The sequence below is a fragment of the Panthera uncia genome, unplaced genomic scaffold (assembly GCF_023721935.1).
Source record: "Panthera uncia isolate 11264 unplaced genomic scaffold, Puncia_PCG_1.0 HiC_scaffold_598, whole genome shotgun sequence".
Taxonomy (NCBI): Eukaryota; Metazoa; Chordata; class Mammalia; order Carnivora; family Felidae; genus Panthera; species Panthera uncia.
This window is the reverse complement of record NW_026059757.1, coordinates 1-23082: the sequence shown is the minus strand read 5'-3', so window position 1 is coordinate 23082 and position 23082 is coordinate 1. Positions and strand designations below refer to the sequence as shown.

The window sequence follows — 23082 nt, the reverse complement described above, 5'->3', positions numbered from 1 at the left end:
TGGATTCTGGGTCTCCCCTGTCTCTCTGCCCCTCCCCTGCTCGTGCTCTGTCTTGCTCTCCCTAAAATAAATGGATGTTAGGAAAAAAAAGAAAAAGTCCAGGCCGATGGGGCGCAGATCGGACGGGAGGGGAAGAGCTAGGCGTCTGGGGACGGGAGGAGGGGAGAATGAACAAGGATAAACCGCCGCATCCAAGGGCGGGACGCAGTGGGGAGGAAGGGTCGCTACCCGCTGGCCAGGCCGGACTCCCCCCAGGCTGCCGGGTGCCCCCCCCCCCACCCGCCAGCGGTGGTGATGGTGCGAGAGGCGAGACGTCGTGAGCTCCTCGACGGGACACTCCCCGAGACTATTTTTTGCACTGAAGGGTCTGGCCTCGGACCTGGCAACACGTCCTGCCCTGAGAGAGAGGGAAGTGACAGGTGGGAACCGGGCAAAATGGAAGGAAGAGGTCTGGATGCTCGCGGGCCTTGGAACTGGGGTTTGGGCCAAGTTGAACCAGACCTCCTGGGGCGGGCGGGGGGCGGGGGCGTCCAGCTGACTTCTGACTGCAGACCGCGCAACAACGGCTGCGGTTTCCGAAACGCGCCCTGTGCTCCGGGCCCCGGGCTGTACGTCTCACTCCTGTTGTCTCAGGGGGTCCCCGTGACCCCCAGGAACGGTGGCAACCGTCACAGGGACAGCACCAGCCGATGCTTGCATGACGCCGCTAGGCCCTGCCACTCTTCTCGGCCTTTTACGTGGATTGGCTCATTTTGGTGCTTCACGATACTTCCGTGCAGGCGGGGAAACCGAGGCACGGCCGCGCATGGCAGAGCTAGGAGCGAGGAGGTGATGGAGGCTGGCGGCCCGTGGACGGGGACGTGCTTCCCCCCCCCCTCCCCGGGTGTGCCTTCCGCAGGTGTGTGCAGGCTGAGGGAGGGGCATCCGGGCTCAGAGCAGGGGAGAAGGGAGAAAAGGGAGGATGGGGGAGGGGGAGGGTCTGCAGGGGTAGCGCATCCTGGGGGGGGGGGGCACTGTGGGGGTGACATTGCCCCACCAGAGCGGCCGCAGGGTGGCCCACTGAGAGAGTGGGTGAGGGTCCCAAGGCCCCGAACGTGGTGGGGCCGGGTGATTGGAGGTCTAATAAAGGGAGCCTCGTGGCTGTCAAGGAAGTGACAGAACTCTGTCCTCCCTGAGAGCACCCCGTACCCCACACAGCTTCCCACCTTCTGTGGCCTGACAAAAGTCGGTGGCCTCTTTGTGGGCCTTTATTTCGAGCCCCTGTTGGCCACTCCCTTCTGGAAGCATTCCCGAGTTTCTCTGGCTGCTGTGAAAGTTCCGGCCTACGTTTTGCCCCAGGCTACGTACCTCCCACCCCCCCTCCCCCAGCCAACCCTCGGCCTTCCCTACCCTCCACGAGCTGAGGACACCCACACCCCGGTCTCCACCCAGGCAGCTGTCCTTGAGCCAGGGCACTGCCCGCCTAAAACTCCCTTGTGGCTCCCCACCGGGTTAAGAATGAAGTGACAGCTTGGATCCATGGTCCCCACCATCTACGCAGATCGGAATCTAGCTCCAGCCTGACCCTCTGGGCTCATTTCGGATCCCTCCGTGCCTGCCTCTAGCCAAACCCAGCTGCCCTGTCCCAGAATGGGCTTTACGTTCCTACGTGCCTTTGAACATGATGTTCACCCGACCTGCAATATGCTCTCCACCCTCCTAGCCTAGCTAGTTCCCGCTCAGCACCAGCACGGCCTCCTCCAAGAAGCCTCCCCTGACCTCTCAGCCTGGGTTTGCTGCATCCTCTGTGCTGATTGTGGCTCCCAGTAGCTAACTGAAGAGCCACAGATTGGAGGGAAGACAGGGCCTTGGCAGTGGCCTCGAGACTGAGGCTGCTCAGGTCTGGCGTCCCTGAGAAAGGTCTGGGCTGGAGACGGCCAAGAGCCAACGATGAGCACTCAAGGAGAACAGGTGGACGGTGGCAGGAGAGCTGGGGACAGACTCTGGGGAACTCCAACATCGGAGGGCTGGGCGGAGGGACACAACTCCACAGAGTTCTCGGCAGGAGTGGGGAAGGAAGATGGTGCCCAGCATTCATGCCCTGGTGTTGTCCCCTCCTCTTGAATCTGGGCTGGCCCCGTGACCTGTTTTTGCCCGATGTGATGGAAGCGACACCACAGCACTTTCGAGCCTCAGTCGTAAGAAGTTTGTAGATGGTACCTGGGCAGGTATGATACCCCAGCCTGTGCTCTTTTCCATAGCACATCCCCGGCTGCCTGAGGCCGGACCTTGCAGCCACATCACGTGGTTTTGGCCAAATTCCCCCGTGTGACAGGTTACTGGGTTTTCCCCAGGGCAGCTCACCCAGGCACCTGCTGGAACCCTAGGTTTTTTGTTTTTGGGGGTTTTTTGGGGGGACACGATTCACACAAATGCACAAATCACCAAGTGCACGGCGTGGTACATTTTTACATGTGTTTACACCCACGTGGCCACTACCCAGGTCAAGATCTCCAACATTGCCAGCACCCCAGAAAGTTCCCTCGTGATCACTGCTAGCCCATGTCCGTCCCCGGCCCAGAGGCACCCACTGTGCGGATGACCGTCACCATAGTGAAGTTCTGCCTTGAACTTCACATAAACGGAGTCGTACCGCAGGTCTTCTTTTGTGTCTGGCTGTCTCACTCAACCTTGTCTGGAAGATTCACCCAAGTTTTTGCGTGTAGCATTAATTCTTTTCTTACCGCCGTGTAGTATGCTAACGTATGAATGGACCACAATCTACTCGTTCATTCAGAGGTGGAGCACTTTTCCCACGTTGGCCCGATTGTCCACCTTGTCCTGGAGGCCGAGGAGGGGGTGGGTGGGAGGCAGGCACCGAGAAGGATGTTGCCATGGCCCAGGTGCTAGATGGGGGGGGGGGGGGGGGGGGGGGGGGGCTAAGGCGGTCCTGGAGGCAGAGGACGGAGTGGAGGGATGTCAGGGGGGCTGGTGGGAGGCAACAGAGTATGGTGAGTGCCGAGGCTGGACGATTTGATGGCTCGGGGGTCCCGGTTCTTCCTTCTTTCTACTCGGCCGTTTTTAGCATATCGATGAGGCAAAGTCGTGGCAACATGGGGACTTGACCCAACACCATCTGAAGGCGGGGAGAGAGAGGCCCTCCCTTTCTTGTACCCTTTTCTTAAGAGCAAGGAACACCTCCCAGATGACCCCCTCCAGCCCTCCACCCCCACTCAAGTCTTCGCCCCCCGGCAACTCACTGGCTGGAATTACCTCCCGGGCCAGGGAATGGGATCACATCGTTCCTAAACCCATCACTGGCCAGGGAATGGGACATCTTCCCCACAACCCACATGGTTGCTCCCCTGTGGGTCTTGCCCTGGACACACCAGGGATGTTCACAGGGCATTTGCTCATGCCGTTCCCTCACTTGGAATGCCCTTCCTGCTTTTTCCATCTGGAAAAGACATAGTTCAAAGCCACCTTCAAAAGCCCTCTCCGATCCGCAGGCTGGGTCGGGGTCCCCTCTGGGTGCCCACGACCTCCGGGACCCAACCTGTTTTTGTGCCCTCGGTGGGGGCAGGGTCAGTCCTTGTTCACCTCCCCCGGTGCCCGGCCCAGATTGATGGCGAAGGCCGTGGGGGGTGAGGCCAGCTCACCTGCCCTCCCACCTTAGCTATAGCCCTGCAGATGGGACAGCCGGGCTGGGCTCGAAGTGGCTGGCAACCGGGACCAGGGTTTGGGAGCCGCACAGCTGGCCGGCTGGGATGAGGCCTCCAGCCTGGTGGGCCTGGGGTGGCCGCGTCCACCACCCGCCCCCACCTTGCCCAGGGCTGGACGTGACCTCTGGGCACAGCCTCAATAGAGGACCGAGGCTGAAAGGCAACCATTTGACAGGAAAGCGAACTAAGGCTTAGAGAGGGGATGTGGCTGGCCCCAGGTCAGAGCCTCAGCTCCCCTCGTCTTTCCAAGGCCTAGACCTATAGTGCCCACTCCAGGGCGTCCCAGGCTTTGAGGTGCACATGAATCGCCGGGGGTCCGTGTCACAGGGCGGATTCTGACTCAATAGGCAGGGGCGGGGCCCGGACTCGGGAGTTTCTAACCGGCTCCCTGGTGACGCGGCTGCGGCGGCTGGTCTGCAAACCCCACTTGGCGCTGCAAAGCCGTGGCCCTGATGGAGGAACTAGATTCTCAACTCTGCCCTCAGAGCTCCCAGGCCGCCCTTCAGGAAGGAGTGCCAGTGGGGGGTGAGGGGGGTGGGGAGGGTGGTGAAGCCCCGACCTCCATAACCCGCCCTGCCCCAGCCATCCTAGACGCCAGAGCCGCGGGAATATTTTATTAAGTTAAGAAGGCTCATGGAGCAGAAGAGAAACGCCTTCATGGGGCGGCTCCAGTGGTTCCGTGCCCAGCACCCCCTCAGAGGAGGAGGTGAAGCCTTAGGGAGCTGCCGGCTCCCTCTGCCCATCTGTCCCTCTGTCCAGAGTCCCAAGGTGTGGGTCCCCTCGGGGCAGGAAGTAGTTAGTGGGAGGTAGGGTAGGAAGAGGGTGGCTGGCTGGCTCCCTGCCTCTCCCACCAGAGTCAACGCTGCCGTGGCCGCTGCTGCGCCCCTGCTGGACCCCCCCCCCCTCACCCCCTGGGGCAGGGCCACGGGCCCAGAAGCCTGAGCCCCCCGTGGCTGGAGACAGAGGGGGAGCCAGCGTCCAGGAATTGGTTTTTTCAAAGTATAAAGTGTTGGGGGGGGGGAAGGAAAAAAAATCTATATAAAAATCTCTTCACATATAAAATCCTGAAGAAGGTGCAAAAGGTAAGACCCAGTGCGAGGGGCGCGCTCAGATACGCAGAGTGTGTGTGTGTGTGTGTGTGTGTGTGTGTGCGCGCGCGTGTGTGTGTGCACCTGTGTGCGTGTGTGTGGTGGGGACGAGTGCACGTGCGGCCCACAGCGGGCGGGGAGAAAGCTTGGCTTCTGACTTCCATCCGGCAGGAAGGAGGGCGACTGACTGGTCCCCTCAGTCTGGGGGCGTCTGCTGCGGGGCTCGGCCACCAGGACCTGGAAGACAAGAGTCGGGGAGCGGCAGGCTTAGGCCAGGCAAGGGCGGCGCTGGGCCTGGCCCACAGGGTGGCCTTTCCTGCGCGTCTCGGGAAGTCCACAAGGACTGGTCAGAAAGAAGCAGCTCCAAGGGTGCCTGGGTGGCTCAGTCGGTTGACCGTCCGACTTCGGCTCGGGTCACGATCTCGCGGTTCGCGGGTTCGAGCCCCGCGTCGGGCTCCGTGCTGACGGCTCGGAGCCTGGAGCCCGCTTCAGATTCTGTGTCCCCCTCTGTCTGCCCTTCTGCTGCTTGCACTCTGTCTCGCTCTCAAAAATAAATACACACTAAAAAAAAACTTTTTTAATTAAAAAAAAAAAAAAAAAAAGAAAGGGAAAGCAGCAGCTCCAGGTAGAGCCGAAGCCTGGTAAGTCAGAGATGGCCGTAAGACTAAGTCGGGGGCCAGGCTCCATCCGTGATGTCGGAGGTGTGGAGCTCGGTGGAAGGAGCGCTGTGGCCGGTGAGGGATGCGCGTCACGCTGCCAGGCCTGAAGGTGGGGCCAGCGCCCGGCACCTGCCACCGCGGCCGACGCAGCTGAGCCAGCAGCGGGGAGGAGGGCCGCGGGCTGATGAGGCTGCGGGTGTGGCTGTCCCCATTCTAGAAAGGGGAACAGAGGCCACGAGAAGGAAGCGCCCTGGGCCCGCTGGCACGGTGAGTCGGGGGTGGATGAGCCTTGGGCTCGCACCTCCAGGCCCAGTGCCCGACTTGGCCCCGCCCCCGCTCGGCCGTGCCCGCCCCTCGGCACCTACCTTTACTCGGCCAGGCTGTTGCGCATCGACTCCTTCTCCCGCAGCGCAGCCATGGCAAGGCGCAGGTGCTCCTTCAGCTGCTCGATCTCCCGTTCCGAGCGTGTCTTGATGTGGTTCAGCTCTACGTACACATCCTGGTACTTTCCCGAAGCGAAGCGCTCCTTGTCCTGGGAGGGCGTGGAGGGGCCGTGAGGCCACGAAGCCTCCCCGACCTGGCCCGCCTACATGGCCCAGGCCCACGGCGCTCTCTGCCGGCACAGAGCAGCCAGGCCCCTGCACAGCCCTACGGCCCTGTCCCTTGGGGCGCCCCCTCGGCAACCCCTAGCCCTGAGTACACCCTCCCAGCACGGCCCAGTGAGCCTCCAGGATCATTTTCACCTCTCGAGACGGGAGCCGAGGTTCAGGGAGGCAAAGGCCACTCGGCAGTGAGCGGCCAGGATGTGAACCAGGTCGGCCTGGCCCAAGCCTTGGGCCCTTTCCATGAGTCTGACTCACACATGCTCACAGAGGATGTCAAAGACTTAGGGACGTGGCACCAGGCAGGCCAGGCTCACAACCCTGGACCCAAATCCGGGCCCTTCCCCACTGCCAGCCACGCAGCTTCCTCACTGGGACGCATGCTCCACCCCGCAGGGACTTGGGTCTTTTCTGTTCACAGCTGTCTCTCCAGCGCCTAGCACGGTGCCCGGCACACAGTAGATGCTCAGTAAAAATTTGCCGAATAAATAAAAGCAAGTGTGGCCGTGGCCAAGTCACTTATCCTCTCTTAGCCTGTTTCTTTGTCTCCAAATAGGGACAAGGACACCTTGTCCTCGGGAGAGGCCCGAGGAGAGCCGTGACATGAGGAGGCAAGGAGAGTGCCTGGCACAGAGCAGGCGCTCACAGGTGGGTCCAGAGGCTCCCTCCCCAGCGGCCCCCAGTCAGGCCCTACCTTCTGCAGCATCTGTAGCTCATCCCGGAGGCACTGCACCTCCTTCTTCAGGTACTGGAGCTCGTTCTCCTTCACCCGCAGCAGCACCTGGGGTCATGGGCGCCAGGCTGACCCAGGGCCAAAGGCCAGGGCCACCCCGGCCCACGGCACCCTGCAGCCTGGCTCTCTCTGCCTCAGGCCCCTAAGATGCAACCCCCAACCTGCACCAAGACCCACCGCACCCCATGGGCAGGCTCCTCCAGGAAGCCCTCTCTGATTTCTCCTTGCTGGTTCGAAGATTCAAGAAGTTAACAGATATGAAGGACTTACAGAAGCTCCAGACAGAGTAGAGCCATATATAAATTTTCGTACAATAAAATAAAACACGAGGGTGATCCTAGGATCACACACGTTTTCTCACTCCAGCCTCTCCCGGTAAGGGGGGTGCCAGCCTCATTCTACAGAGGAGATACTGGAGGGGGCAGGACCCGAATGGGAGGGCTGGACTCTGGCTGTAGGGCTCTCCTCCCTGGGGCCCAGCCCCGCGCGAAGCGATGCCACTCCCTGCCGCAGGGCACAGCCGGCCTGTCGGGGCCAAGAACCAGCCAGGCTGCCCGGCACAGGGGTGGGCGCTCACCTCCAGCTCACAGGAGCTCCGCTCGCTGCTGCGTCCACAGCCGTCGCTGGTGCCCTGCGAGGCAATGAAGCCGCGCAGCCGGTCGATCTCCTCTGACAGGCGGGCGTGCAGCTCCTGGGGGGCAGGGACGGTCAGCGCAGGGACGATGGACCGCCGGCCCCGGAGCCCCCCATCCCGGGCCAGGCTCACCTGGTTGTGGCGCAGCAGCTCCTGGCCCTCCTGCTGGCAGCGCCGTAGCGTGTGCTCACGCTCCTCGGCCTGCCGCGTCAGGGCCCCGATCTCCAGGCACTTCTGCGAGTACTGCTCGGACAGCACCTGCAGCTCCCGCTTCAGCGCCGCCACGTCCGACCTGTGCGGGGCGGAGGACGGCAAGGACGGCATGGGACTCGGGGCAAGACAGACTCAAAGCAGCTCCAGACTCCGGGTTCCCGCCCTAGTTTTGCCTTCAGTCCACTGTGGGGGTGTGACCTGGTGACAGCCTCTCTGGGCCGCAGGTGCCTCCCGTATGAGGGGCTGAGTTAAGCCTCAAAGGCCTCCCAGGTCCTAACATCCCAGAACTGTGCTCCGTGGCCAGGAGGGACACCTACTGGCCGAGGGTGGTACTGCATCCCAGCTCTAGGGGACACTAACCGGAAGAGGAGGGGGAGGCTGAAGAAGGGGTCTGAAGAGCTATCTCCGTGGACTGGCACGGGGGTCTGGCTGAGGCCCCACCGTTTCTGTTCCCTGTGCCAGGTGGCTGATCGGGAGTCTCAGCTGGGGGCAAAATGATGTGTCCTCTGCCGAGGGGCCTCGGCATAGGTTCCTGCCTCATAAACACCAAGGTGGGCAGCTAGGCCCTTAGCTCAGAACGAGGCCCAGCCCACAGACCCCAGGGTCCGGATGCCAGCTTACTGGTGCTGCTTGCGAAGGCCATCTGGACCCTGTTGGAGACTCCGTGTCTTGCTCAGTTCCCGGCTCAGCTCCTCCTGGTAGGCCTTCTTCATGGCTTCGATGGCTGGAGGCAGGGCAGAGGCATGGGGGGATCTTGGGGAGGGGTCAGCAACAGTAAGCTCCACCTCCTCCAAGGCCCCACAGATACCATGCAGGCAGGAGCAAAGAACACTGGACCAGGCTATATCAGGAGCTGAGGGGCTTTGGGTAAGTTGCTAGACCTCTCTGAGCCCATCTATCAAGGGAGGGTGACAATCCCTGTCTGACGGGACAGTGCTGGGGAGACGCCTCAGCATCTGACCACTGGTACGTCTTGTTGGTCATGTCCGGGTGAGGCCCCACACAGCCCGCCATCCCTGCAGAGCCTGGAGGGTTCTTTAACAAGGCCCAGCTCCCTTGCCCAGCCCGGCGGTCAGGAGTGCAGGGGCCGCAGCTGGTACAAATCTATGCAACTTTACGCAGGGCACTTAACCACTCTTTGCCTCCAGTCCCTTGTTGGAAAACAGGGTTACCAATAGCACCTTCTCTCGTGGGTTATTGGAAGATGCATGTAGAGCATTTAGAGCAATGCTTGGTCCAAAGTAAATGCCCAGTAAATGCTCCCGTTGGCTTATTTTTCGGGCTGTGAGCAACCAAGGACCAAGTGTTTCCACACTCACGCAGGGTTATTGGGAGGATTAAATGAGCCCTCACCCATAATCTTATCCATAATTCTCAAATCCGAAGGCTCTGAACACTGAGAGCTTTTCATAACTCTTTTGGTGGCAATCCCTGACCCGAACAGACGCAGGGCCACTTGCGGTCATTCTCAGCCCACGTTCAGCATGACTCTGAGAAATTTCACTGTAAAAACCTTAGTGCTAGATTCCAGGGGAGAGTCCAAACTCTGCTGGGAAGGATATCTAACTGATGTACTAAGTTATCTTCCTAAAATGCAAAACACACTGGCCCCAGGCTGTTTGCGATGAGGGGCCAACGGGGCCGCCGGGGGTGTGAAGCACGTGGCATAGCGCTGACAGGTGGGAAAGTTCTGGATCACGTGACTTCTCTCGTCCTTTCCTATCACTCTGCAAACCGCTCCGAAGTGCTTAGGATGTACCAGACCTACACAGCAGGTGCGCAGTGAACACAGGGAGGGAGGGAGCTGTCCAACGTCTCGGGCATTCCTGTTTCCGGCTTGGGAGGGCAGGGGGTGGGGTTCAGGGCACGGCTTTGCAATCAGGGTGCTCTGAGCTCCATCCCCGGCTCTGCCATCTGGACAAGTCACCAACCTCTCTGTGCCCGTCTATTCATCTGTTAAATGGGGGGCCCTCGATCAGGCACTGCAAGGGCCAAGGGTGCTCGCGTTCCCCAGAACGGGGCTTGGCAAAGGCTCACGCCTTTCCTCCCGCTCTGCCCAGGGTCCGGTCCTCTCACCCGGGGAGATGGCACTTCTGTGGCTGAGCAGGCTCTACCCCAGCACAGAGCGCGCACCTGAGCACGGAGTTGGGGCTCCGTGCGTGTGTACGGCTTGGGGGTGAAACCCCCCAGTGGCCGCAGGCCCCTGAGGGAGAGGAGTCACAACCCAGGGGGACAGTAGGGGCGGGGGGGGGGGAACCTTTTATTGCCTTGGTTTCCCTTTCTCAAGTAGGAGCAGAGGCCCGTTCTAGGGGCTCCAACCCCCCCCCCCCCCGGTTTCCCCAACCCCCCCTTGGGCCCCCCCCCCCCCTTATTGAAAGCTGTCCCCGATTCAGCCAGGGGCCGCAGCTGGGAGGCTCGTGGGGCGCAGGGTTCTCACCCGAGGCCGTGGCCGCCGTCTCCTCGGCCAGGAGCCACTCCTTCTCCTGCTGCAGCCGCTGCAGCTCCCGCTCATGGTGCCGCTGCAACTCCTCCATCACCTGCTGGTGCGAGGACTCCATCTCGGCCAGGCTGCGCTCGCACGCCTCCTGCGGGCGGGAGGCCGGCACGTCCCGGGGCTGCCCCCACTGCCCAGGACACGGGCCCCCTCCCCAGCCCGAGGCGGGGAGCCTCAGGGGCAGGCTTCTCCACCTCGCCTCCCTGGAGCCGGGAGCCACCGGCCGCACCTGCGCCTGCTCCCCCGGTCCACAAACCTCACCCTGTCACTCTCCTGCTTCAAACCCTTCTGAGGCTCCTATCCTGTGGGGCCAAGTCCCTGCTCCCCTGTCCGACCCTCGTGGCCTCAGCCTGGGCCTTTCCCCACCAAGGAAGATGGGGAACACCAGTCACGGCATGTTCACATCTCTGAGCTTTAGCTAAGGCTAAGCCCTCTGCCTGGAACGTTCTTCCGCTACTTTCTCTTCCGGGATAACTGACTTTGGCCTGCAGCCCAGCTCAGTGTCCTCCCTGCTCTGCCTCTGGACGGCCTCTCCCCTGCCTCCGAAGGCTCTGCTTCTGCTGGACTAGAAGTTCTCCCAAGACAGGGAAGACCTGACCCAGCTCGGAGTCCCCGGCGTCTGGACCAGGGCCTGACATGGGGCAGGTGCTGAGTAAGTGAACTGAAATTGATGACATCACAACACAGGGCCTGCAGAGAAGACTGGCAAGTATTTAGAAGACTGCTAATGCCCACCGCTTGGGAGAGTCAGCTGTGACGGGTGTGCCGAGGGCAGTTGATGGCGTCACCACACTTTCAGTAACCCCATCCCTCGACCTAGCAGAAAGTCACATGTATAAAGACCTGCGGACGAGGGTGAAACAGATGAAAACGGGACACGGTCCGAGTCCCTAACGGGGGAGCCCTTAAATAAAGGATGGGATCGAGCCTTGCAAAAGAGGAGGCAGGAGGGCAGAGAGGGAGAAGTGACCACGGAAAGTCAATGGCGGGAAGCGAGGGGGACCAGACTCTCTGTTGCAGGCTTTGAAGATGAGGGAAGGAGCCAGGAGCCAAGGAGCACAGGTGGCCACAAGCCGCCGGGAAAGGTGAGGAAATGGGCCCCACCTGGAGTCCAGCGAGATCTGCGTTAGGCTACCGTCCTTCAAAACCCTGAGATGGTAACTTTGGGTTATTTAAGGTTGTGGTAAATTTCTTTCAAGAGCAACAGGAAACTATACGGATGTGCTCAAAGGTAACCAAGGTGACCCCTGGGGTGGGAGCAGGCAGGAGAAGGAGAGCTCAGGTGTTTATTTCTAACCTTTTGATTTGTTTGAATTATTTTCGAAAATGTAAACATATTTCTTATGTATTTGAATTTAAGATCATTCAAAAGGGAAGGGCAAGAGCCCCAAGAAGAAATCGAAGCAGAGGGCCAGATGCGACAGTATACTCCACCCCCCCCCCCCACCCGATACCATAGGGCACGGTGGGTGGGGACCGACCTCCACCTGTCCAGCAGCCACACCAGAGGGCTATAAGGGCCAGGCCTCCTGGGTCCAGGTGTTCTGAGTGGGGGGCAGGGAACATCTGTCCCTCTGCATGTGTCCTCCGTGTCCCTCCAGTGACAACAACAGAATATAGCTTTGGAGTTCCACACACTGGGTCCAGAGCCTCGCTGTACCGGAGTGAACTTGAACGAGCCCCTTCCCCACTCTGAGCCTCAGTGTCCTCATCTATAAAAGACCCATAAGGCCAACTCATGAGGGTCCCTAAGATAAACCCACCTACAGAGATGGGAGCAGCACAGGGGGTGGGGACTGATGTTCTTAAAGGGCCAGATCAGGCAGGCGGACCCGGCAGTTAATAGGGGGTCAGAGGCAGGACCGAGACCAGGAGGAGGGGCTCCTAGAAGGCCAAGTGCTATTCTCTCTGACATATCTTCCCGAAGGCCGGCAGCCACCTCTGACAGGGATCAAAGTAGATGAAGAAATGCCTGTAACCCCCCCCCCCCCCCCCCCATTAGGCTGGAGGGGGGCAAAGGAGGCACCAAAACCCCCGGGGGGGGAGCCCCCAAACCCCCCCCCCCCCCCCCCCCACCCAGCTGCTGTCTATGGAAGCCCCACAAGCTAAAAGATTCCAGGACGAAGATACCAGGCTGGGGAATCTCTCCCCAGCCGTCCGCTCTCCAGGGTCTGCTGAATCCCCAGCCACCTCCTCCTGGGCTGGCGAGGGGACACAGATAGCTCAGCTCCTCTGGTCTGGCACCCTCCACATCTGGGGCCCCTCCTCCACTCCCGTCTTTGGCTTGTTTCCTTATCATTCCCTTCTCACCTCCCCCGATTCCGTCTGTACCATTCCCATCCCAACCTAACAGGATGAAAACACCGACAGCCTTTGTGGTGTCCAATGGCCCCACGGGGACCAGGAAGCCTGGGATGCAGACACAGGTCTGCCTCCCGCTTGAAGGTCTCACCGCCTCTCTGGGCCTCGGTTTCCCCATTGAGAAGCTGAGAAGTCAGAGCAGTGCTTTTCGAACTTCACTTGAGGGACAGAAATCTTTCCCCAAAGGAAATCTAATGCAGGTTCTAAGAGTAAAATCGAAGAGGCTGCTCGGATACCCCTGGCTATGAATGGACCCACCCAGAAAGGTAGCCCCTGGGGCGTCGAAGGGCTCCAAGTACAGTCTGAGGCCCTCTGGGTGGGGGTCTCTGAGGGTGTCCCAGCTGCCTCAGGCTGTGGGGTTAAGCCACACCCAGCCTGAAGACGCCCCACCCACTCTGTCCTCTGACCTCTAGAGAGCCTTTAACAACACTGGTCCCTCCCTCATCACACCCCTCCCTATGTCAGGTGACCCCAAAGTCACGCCCCCTCCCCTACTCAGGTCCTAACTCCCCTTGGTCCGGGTCTCCCTTCAGTTGAATGCTTCACCCACCACTCAGCTCCAGACGGCTCCCTGGCCTCGCACAGCCGCCCAGACTCAGGGCCCCTAGGGGCTCTCCTCTATCTGCTTTGGGCCCAGTCACCCAGTCCTAACCTCTCCTCTCCACACACCCTCCTACAGCCCTCTCTCCTTAGGTCACCGTCCTAGCTCCTGACGCTGGCCCTGTGCCCTCCCAAGCCCCCCTCCACCCCAACACCACTTTCCCCACGTCATTGTCAGACCCCAAATCTCCTCAGGTCTGCGGAATGAGCTCCCAACTCCTTGGCTTGCTGGAGGTCTCCACTGTAGACACCCACCGGCCCTCCACCTCTGGCCCCAGCCCGTGCCCCCACCCCAAACCAGTGCTCTGCTCAATGCCCGCCCCCCCCCCGGAAGCCTGCCTGAGAGCCCCGCACATCGACCTCCAACCCTGGAGCTTCTAGAAGGCCCCGCCCACACAGAGCCTAGGATCCCAGCACTCTTTTCTACTTTAGGCAATGGCGGGCTGACGGCCGACAGCTGATGGTCATATATTTTGCAATTCTGTGACACGATTAAGCGCAGCCATTTTAAAAGTTAAAGTATATACGTTTACAATCAACTACGTTAAAAACAAAGGTGATACTCATTCATCACTTCCTAATTATTTCACTGCATTTTATTATTGTTTATGCTCTTGAGGTTTTTTTTCTTTGTTTTTAAAGATTTTATTTTTAAGTAATCTCTACACCCAACGTGGGGCTCGAACCCAAGACCCCGAGGTCAAGAGTCCCGCGCTCCACCGACTGAGCCAGCCAGGTGTTCCTGTGCTCTTGAGTTTATTTACATCTTCTGTATCTTGTATGGTGGAAACGCTCTATAATTCTGTGCACGTGTATCTTCCCGATTCGGTGTTCAGGGACATCAGCCACAGTGGGAGTATTTACACCACGGAAATTGGTGAGCATTGCACGTCAGGGCTTGATTTAGTGTTTTGCTGACTTAAGCGAGGGATGAGAAAACGCTAACAATGCAGATTCAACTTCCCAGCGTGCCACATCTACGACCATCACATTGTCACTAGAACACGGACCTGAGAAAATAACTCTAAATGGAATATTCTCAAAAGGAAACTATTCTCCAATTCGGCCAAGAAGCTGCAAGTGACGTTGATCAACTAGAGTTTTGACAGATGTCTTTTTGTTTTACTCGTGAACACAAACCAAGCTGTCAACCGACACGCACGGCAGAACGACACTCGCTTGTCAGTTAGCTGTGCATACAAGCGTTCGGAAAAACCAATGAAAGTCACAGTCAATTCCGAGAAAAGGCAATGTGCTATATATGTGGAATTCACAATAAAAGTTATATATTTTGTACTTGTACACTGTGTCCTACACATCCTTTCGATCAGTAAAATTTATGGGAAACGTACGTTAGTGTGTATGTGTTTACATACACATGGGTTTTTCTGTCAAACGGTTACCAGACCACTGTCCCAGGCAGACGGAGTGTCCCCTGGGGGCCACTGGAGGGTCCCACATCCCGCGGGCCTTGGCCTGGTAAACACGGGCAGGATTTCTCTGTGCTTAGGGAGTGACCCCGGGGGCCTGCCCGTTGGGGATCCCATTCCCCACTGGCCCTCCTTCCCCAGGGTGGTGTGGGAGAAGGGGTCCACGTGCAAAATGTCACATGGGGGCTCACACACAGGCTCTGCAGTCAGCCGGAACCGAACTCAAATCCCACCTCTGACATCTGCAGCTCAGTTGACCTCGGGCAAGTCCCATAACCTCTCATAGCTCAGTGGCTTGTCTGTAAAACGGGCACAGTGATCACGTCTACCCGCTGGGTACGTGACATACGAGGACGCATATGAAATGCCTCGCACGGGTTCCGCTACGCTCCCAGAACGTTAGCTGTTCTCTGAAGCCACGGCAACCAGAAACCTGCCCCGAGCCCCCCACGAAACAGCCCCCCGGCCTCACCTGCGAGATGTAGCCCGGGGGGATATGGCTGTCCTCCTGGGGCCTGGGTGCACTCTGAGGGGCCTCTCCTTGAAGGCGCCATGCCTCCAGCTGGGCGCGGAGACACTGGACCTACAGGGGGAGGAGGCGAGGTCAGCGGGAACCTGGAAGCCGGCAAGGGTCTGGTGGCAGGCAGTGAGGAGCTTTGGGTCTGGGAAAGGGAGGTGGCCTGCGGCCGAAATGCAGGCCAAGGGGACATTCCAGCACTTTCCTGGATGGCCAGGTCAGTGACCCAGGAGAACTCTGTCCCAGAGAAGACTAAACGGGGTTGGGAGCAGGACACTGTGATCACAGATATTTACCCCTGCAGGCGGCAGGGAAACGTCTGAGCCTCAGTTTCCCGCCAGGACAATCAGGACAAGGTCTACCCTCTGGGACCACGCGACCGCTTGGGAGGGTTACATGAGCCAATGTAGGTAAAGGAGGCCTAGGACGAGGTATTCAGAAGATGCCTAATAAGTGCTCTCTCCCTCCTCTCCCCTTCTCTTTGGTTGCGGAGGACAAAACTAAGGAGGAAAAAAAAAAAAAAAAAAAAAAAACACCCCAAAACGAGAAAACACCGAGGTCCAGGAAGCAAGAGTCTGGTTCACGGGAGTCTGGGGCACCACACGGTGAATCAGGGGTGAGCTTCCCGTCACTTTAGGAATGCAAGATAAACGCCACAGCGCGACGGCAGGGACAGGCGGGGCGCCGGTGGGGCGAGGGGGCTCCCCGAGGCCGGCCGGGATGCCTACCTCCTTCTCCAGCGCCTCGTGGCTGTCACGCGGGGGCCCGCGGCGCTCCCCGCGGCTTTGGTTGAGCAGGGCGGTGAGAGGCACCCGCTTGTTCTCCCGCAGGGGCAGCTTCTCCAGCTCCTGCCACTTCTTCTCAATCTCCTCACTGAGGCGGCTCTGCTGGTCCTCGGTCAGGGGGGCCCCCGGGCCCCGGCGCGGCGCCTCGCCGGCCGGCGTCTCCACAGGCCTGCCGTCCGTGGCCTCAAACCACTTGCGACGCTCCTCGGAGCGCTGCGCCAGGTCCCGCTCCAGCTCCTCCTGCTTGGCCGGGCGGTCGGGAGCGCGGGCCGGGGTGCGGGCCCGCTGCGGGGAGCCCTGAGTCAGCGGGGAGAGCTCCACGTAGTCCAGGGACTGCCGCTGCCCGTCTGCCTTCCGCGGGCCGCCCCGACCGATGACCTCAGAGCCCACCCGCTGCTCCCCCGCCTTCAGGGAGCCCTTCTGGGTGCTGTGCGGCGTGTTCTCCTTATTGCAGTCCGAGAGCCTAGGGTGCCAGCAGAGCCCCGTCAGGAGGGATGTGTGACGCTCAGCCCCCAAGCCTGCGCTTCTGGAGCGCCACCCCTGTGCCAGGGCCCGGGGACAGACCCCGGTGGGGGAAGCAACCCAACCTAGAGGTTACAACTAGAGATTCATCATTAAAGGACCCTGGGAACCATCCCAGCTCCAACGCTTAGCAGCAGAGGGACCAGGAGAGCTGGCTTCCCTCCTTGACCCTCGGTGACCGCATCTGTAACATGGGACAACGGTGCCCCTCACAGGATGGGCGTGAGCACTAGGCAAGTGAATGTGCCTAAAGCGACCGCGAGCCCTTTGCCAAGGCTGATCAAAGTGTTATTACGAAGGTGCGGTTTGGGGCAGGGTCCTGGGTTCAAGAGGCTCACAGTGGAAAGGGGAAGATGCCCACGGTCACGGTTGAGGGGGTGAACAGTGACCTCTGGGTGCACAGAGCATGAACGGCGGCAGTCGGCCCCTTCTTCCGTTACTTGCCCAGGCAAAAACTACGCCTCCCGGCGTCCCGTGCAGCTGTGGGGCCACGTGACTACATTCTGCCCAGTGCTGTGAGAGGCGGCACCCTTTCCAGGACCAAACGTGCCCTGGCCTGGCCCCTGGCTGGGACTCCGTGAGGACAGAGCCAAAGGCGGGAGTCGTGGGCCACGGAGCTGCCCCACCAGGCCTGGAGGGCACACCTCTGGATTGTTCTGGAGAGAGAAAGAAATCTCGCCCTTATTTATGCCACTGTGTTCGGGGCTTCTTTGTTACAGCAGCTGAGACTACAGACTAAGTAACGGTCGGGCTGCGTAGACCTGCAGAGTCTACAGAGGGCTCCTGGGCACATCCCTCACGTGAAGGAGGGGCCGCACTCAGCGTGACAGATACGGAATGTAAAACTCAGACAAGTAAGTCACTGGCCGGACGCCGAATAGCCGAGGTATGGCCAGGTCGGGGGGCTCGTGCCGGGGGCCTCCCGATACAATACTCTGCTCCTGCTGTCCCACAGCTGCAATTCCCCGCCCCCCGCACAGGCGGCTAGGGTTCACACTGTGTGCGGGTTCTGCCACCAGCTTACTCAGCCCTCCTACCCTCTAGTCACCTCCAGAGAGTGAGAGCTCCCCATCCAGACACCCTCTGCCTAACTGGCTTAGACGCAGCTCCCACGGTGCATAGACAATCAGCCACCTAGTGGTGGGGGGCGGGGGGGAGGGAGGGGGGTGTCTTTGACTCACTGGCATCTTCTCCAAAGAGTCAAAGCCCCTTCCCACCTTTGAGGCTGTCGCAGAATATAAAGGCATGGCAGTCAAACCTCAAAGTATCTTCAGGGGGGTGCCAAGAACGCTCACTGCCCTCTCTCCATTTTGTTGATGGAGAAACTGAGGCCCGGGAGGCACAGCCGCGGGGCCCTCTGGCATGTGCCAGAACCCCACTCAGGGAAGCGGGAGGAAGCGCCTCCCTCAAGGTCCCGCTCCAGCTCGGCACATACTTGGTGACATCCGGGGCGGAGGTTGGCCGCACGGTCTTCCTCAGAGCCTCGATCCAGTTTCGCCGGATACCCGAGGTCATGGCCGACAAGGTGTAGACAGCATCCTTGGTCTGCAAGTCCACCCCACGGGCAGGTTGCCACACGGCCAGCCCCACCGCTCCCTCGCCACCGTGCACCCCCAGGGAGGGTGGCCCGTCCCCCGCAGGAGGGCATCTGAGGTCCTGCGCCTGGGGATGAGCTCCCCTCCGCCAGCTGGCTCCAAGGTCTCCCCAACATTCAGCCCCATCACCGTAAGGGGTCTCCCCCGACACGCAAAGTGCCGGCGGCAGAGCTTCTGACTGGCTCTGAGGACAGGGGCTCTAGGTGAACGAGGGAAGCCCATCACCCCCGATCAGGCCCCCCCCCCCGCCCCCGCACAGAGTCTCACGTGGATCTGGAAGCCATAGTTGCGCTGCACCGCGTACTCGGTGACATCCGTGCAGGAGCGCAGGTCGATCTCGCCATCCAGCTCGTCTGCCTGCCGCGGGAAGGCCACGACGGTCCACGATTTCCACTTTCCCCACCTAGGCCCCCCAAGCCCCTCCCGGGGACACCCCCCTCCCCAGCACCTGATGGCGGCAGGGAGCCTCCCCACTTTGTCTCACCTCCTCTGCGGTGGAGTCCCTGTAGTACTTAAGGCTTGAATCTGTCAGCACAAACCAATGCTTCTTCCACTGTGAAGGAGACGTGGCGGTGAGCGAGGGGACGGGGCGGCAGGGAGGGTGGGACGAAAGGGTGTGTGCGTGCACCACTCTACAGCTGTCCTGGGTCTGGCCAGGTCGACCGTGGGGGCCCCGGCCCCCTAAGCTGCCCTGTTGGGGAGCCAGCGGGGGAGGGGGTCAGAGAAGAGTCAGAAAATCCAGATTTTGCAGCCTGGCCCTTCCAGGGGCAGCGTCTGTGAAAGGGGTTGGCTTTTCCTCAGTGACCACACCTTCCCTGTCCTCCTGGGAGCCCTTCTCTGACTTGCTGACAGCAACAAAGCCCTCTGGACCCTCTCCGTCAAGATCACCAAGGCTCCTACAAGTGCACGACCCCCCCCCCCCCCGCCCCAGGGCAGACCAGGAAGGGGCTGTGACCTGTGTAAGGCCATTCACCTAGCAAGTCAGGGAGCAGAGCTTTGCGAGTCGTTTTCCCCATGGCCCTCTGGACCCCCTCAGTAACCAAGGACAAGTCTCCCAGAGTAAGACTGGAAGGTGGCCTGGGGGGGGGGGGGGGGGGGGGGGGGGTGGGAGGTAGGTGTCTGAGCACTGGTCCTATTCTGTTTCTTGATCGGGTTGCTGGTTACACGCGTGTTCGGCTTGTGAGTGCGTTATCTGCACATTTATGATTTGGGCCCCTTTCTGCAGTGCCGCTCTCTGCTCCGGCGGGCACTGGGCTGGCAGGACGCACAGCGAAGGGTAGGGGCGCCACCACAGCCTGATGTTCAATGTGCCAAGCTCAGCCCGCCTCTGGGCTTCTGGCCATTCACTGGAATGCCAGTCAAGGTCCGCCCACCACCAGGGTCAGCACATATCACCCAGTCCTCAGCCCTCCGGGGGCTCCCCCACATCACTAAACTCCATCCACGTTGTTATTTCAAATATTTAGGCTTCTTTCCTCAAGAAATGGCAAGTTTTCAGGGGTGTGCTGGGATGACACTTTCAACTTCTTTCTACACGGCCTCCCCGAAGAAATAGGGGTTGAGCCTCCAAGAGACCTAGATTACAACGATTTTATCCCTAGCTGTGTGTCTTTGGTCAAGTATCTCGGCCTCTCTGAGCTCCATTCTTGGCACTTGTGAAGGAAGGCTAATAAGAAGGTCGGAAGTGTCTATCCCTCCCTAGTCTATGACAGTTGAGGAGCTAGATGGAGTTCTATGGCCTTAGGCAGCCCAAGTTCTAGGCCTGGGTCTACCGAAGCGGTGACTAGGCCCAGAGGAGAAGTAAGCTTTGTGGGCCTGTCCCCTGTCCGTGCACCAAGGGGCTGGGCTGGCTGAACTCCCGGGGCCCTTCCAGCTCGGACATTCCAAAACCCTGTGAAAGAAGATGAGCAGTGGCCAGCTCTGGGTGGGGCCTGTAATCTCTGCCCTCCAGAGACCCTGGGTGGGGAGGCTGGGAAGGGTCACTGGCAGGGTGCCAGGCCTTGTGTGAGCCTGGAGCGTAGCCACCAGAGGACTGGCGAGCAGGCAGCAGGAACGGAAGGCTGTGGGCTGGAGGGAATAAAACATGTGGGGAGGAAACACAATGAGATTCCCTTTGGCTCCGGGCCCTCCCCGGCATGCGGGCTGCGTGCCGACCCGAGCCACGGGCGCATGCAGGACAGGGGTGGGGAGACGTCCCCTCCCAGGCTGAGCGGGCAGGGAGCCAGCTCCAGCTCCCAGACTCCATCAGCCTGGCAGCTGAAAGGGCAGAGCCAGCGACAGGCCGCTGTCCCTGCTGGTTCTAAGGACGGACACGTTAGAGACAGGGAAGGGTCATTAGCTGAGCTATGGCAGAGACCCTACACGGCCCGACCTCTCTGACCCTGCTGTCTACCCTGGAAAGAATCCTCGTTATCCATATGCCCGTTTCATAGACGTGGACTTAACATCTTCACAGACTTCACGTACGTCCTTCACAGAGGACGTAACCAGGGGAGCCCCAGGTGGGTGAGACTTCCGAGCCTGCGCTCTGAGACCCACTTCTATGGGGAGGGAGAGGCTCCCGCATGGCTGAGTCTTGGGGGAATCTGTAATGTCTCAGGCCAGAGGACCTCTGTGAAACCCTCAGACCCAGTCAGGGTCATCAAGAGGGGAGAGGGCCCAGGGGCTCTCAGTGAGAGGAGGGGATAGGGCGTAGGGCGTGAGGGGCTAGGAGGCCTCTACCCCTGCCACCCTGTATGCCTGCAGACTGTCCCAGGGGGCCAAGATGACAGCAGCCTCTGCTTTCCACCCCCTCAGCCCAAGGCCCACCCTGACTGCACGAGAAATGCCCTCCCTCAGGGTGCCCACTCTGAGCCCACCTGCACCCCTCCGCTCAGAGGCCAAGCTCTCTAGAGGCGGAGATAAGCTGCGGAAGCAGCTCAGACTCCTGGGCTGCCCCCAAAGACCCCCTGGGGCACTGAAGCTGCACAGGCCAACCCCTCCCCTCTGACTGCAGCCCTCCTACCTCCCCAGGCTCGTCCAAGATCGACATCCATCCTTTCTTGAAGTTGAGCAGATCAGGCTATGGAGAGATAAGGAGGCACATAAGTTAGGCCCGGTGGAGAACCAACTGGGGCTGGGGAAGGAGTGTTGTACCCATCCTGCCCCTGAGTCCTGCGAGGCTGAGGTCCTGGAAAGCCAGGAGAGGGGGCTGAGGGCCCAGGTAACCCCCAAATCCGGGCAGGCTCCCCAACCACTGAGATAGCCTTGGCCCCTGTCCCCGACAACCTCTGAGAGCCAAGACGGCAGGCAGGGTGACTGGCACATCTACCACAGGTGGCCAGGCTCCCCTCCTGCCAGCCTACTTCCTCACGAAAGAGCAGGAGAGAGACCCCAGAGGGCTCCGAGAACAGCCTGAACCAGCAGGGCTGAGCAAACTGTCCAGTCGCTCTCACCGACAAGGCCAGGAGGCCCACCAGGAAAATGCCTTAAAGCCCCCGCTCATCCCCAACCCACTGACCCTCCTGTGGTCCAACCAGCCCTGCCCTGCCCTTCCCTTGTCCCCTGGAGACTCTGAAAGATGGAGCCAGGCCCAGGGTGGGGTCAGAGATCTACGGAAGGGCCAGGAAGATAGCACTTCGGTGGAGGCAAGCCCTACCTGCCGGGTGCTGCCCAGGGGGGCGCGGCCCCGGGGTCGGGGGGCTCCCAGCCGCTGCATGTTCCAGAGGCCTGTGAGCTAGGTACCCCCTCCCACCCCCACCTAGATGAAACAGATGCTCATCCGGGTGGTTTCTCTGGCCACACCCATCTGATGGGCGCCAGCCACCTGACCCTCCCTGCCCACCGGCAGACTTCTCTCTCGTGTCTAAGGCCTGGTCCCTCAGCAGAGTGTCAGCTTCTGCCCGCTGGCAGGGGGGAGAGCAGGGCGGGCCAAGCTGCGGGCAGGGAGGAGGTGGCCACCTGTCGCTATGGCCCTGAGCCCACCTATCAGTACCGCCATCACGGCCTCACCAGGCCAAGGTGTCTGGTTGCCTGGGAAGGAGCTTGCAGCTCGGCTCCGTGGGGTGGGCAGCAGAGACAGCAGCTGGAAACCGGAGCCACCTGACCTGGCCACCTCCCCTGACCCGCCTTCCTCCCCATTCTCCTCTTCCTCAGGTGGAGGAAGTGGCCTAAGAGGGGCTTGGCCCCGGGGCCTGGACATCCACAGCCAGCCACAGCCCAGGCTGTGCATGCAGCCAGGGCCCCTGGATCTCAGCAGGTCAGCAGCCCCACCCCTGCAGGGCAGCCCCTCCCTGCATACCTGTCTGAGGGAGGGGACCCAGGCTCGGCTCAGAGCTGGGAAACCCTGGGGCTGTGTTTGCCCTGTCTCTCTTCATTCTTCCTCACCCTGTTCCCCACGAGTGCCAGAGGCTGCCCGGGGTGGTCCCAAGCGAAGACTGAAGATTGGCAGCTACACTCGGGGCCACCGAGTCACTTGGGTAACCTCCCTTCAGACCGGGACCTCCAGTGACCCCCAAGGTCTGGCCCATGGTGACTAGGCCTCGGGAAAAACCTGCTGAATAAATATCACTCCCCCACCCCCCCCTTTACCTTCCTGATCGAAATTCCTGTGCTTTGGGGGCAGTCTCCACCCTCACCCCCTGGCTCTGAGAAGTCAGGCTATCTGGGATGGCCCACAGAGCTGGCCTTGCTGTCCAGGGGAAAGCCCCTGGGAAGGACGAGCAGACCACCGGGCCATTCAGACTGGGCCAGGGCTGAGGGATCAGCCATAGGCTTCCAGAGCTGAGCAAGGGCTCCCCAGCTAGAATGACAGGCTGGGACCCCAAGGGGTGCCTGGGAAGCAGGGGGGGGGAGGAGGGGTCCCTGTGACCTTCCCCTCCCTGAGCCCTGGCTGCCTAATGTAGCAAAAGGAGGCGGGGGGAAGGGGGGGGGGGGGGGGGGGTCCTGCCGTCCCCAAAGCTTTGTGAGAGGGCTGAATGAGCTACGTGTGGAGGAGCTCGGTGACCCTCTGGAAGCTGGTACAAACACACTACGAGCATGTCAGGTACGAGATGGGCACAGTGACCTTGGAGGGAGGAGGATGCCAGTGTGAGATTTTAAACCTGCTGGCAGGAGTGGGGCGGGGGGGGGGACAGGTCCTGCAGTCACCTGGGAACCTCTGTCCAGGGT

General features: G+C 60.5%; 1 protein-coding gene across 2 annotated transcripts; it reads right to left on the bottom strand.

Annotated features, from left to right (window-relative positions):
- Nucleotides 1-4299: 4299 nt before the first annotated feature.
- On the bottom strand, nt 4300-22468 carry LOC125918255 (TRIO and F-actin-binding protein-like). 2 transcript variants are annotated; one of them, XM_049624273.1, is made up of 13 exons: nt 20939-22468; nt 18419-18625; nt 18202-18291; nt 17775-17884; nt 15761-16280; nt 14988-15098; nt 10068-10215; nt 8252-8354; nt 7550-7709; nt 7361-7474; nt 6745-6831; nt 5814-5980; nt 4300-5026 (listed from the first exon to the last, which is right to left on the bottom strand). In XM_049624273.1, exons 1-12 carry the CDS (start codon nt 20963-20965, stop codon nt 5816-5818), a joined length of 1842 nt encoding a protein of 613 aa, XP_049480230.1. In that variant the 5' UTR covers nt 20966-22468; the 3' UTR covers nt 4300-5026; nt 5814-5815. The 2 variants fall into 2 exon arrangements, with proteins under 2 accessions (XP_049480230.1, XP_049480231.1); XM_049624274.1 differs by having other exon boundaries at nt 18419-18487; nt 20939-22466.
- Between the last annotated feature and the right edge of the window lie 614 nt (nt 22469-23082).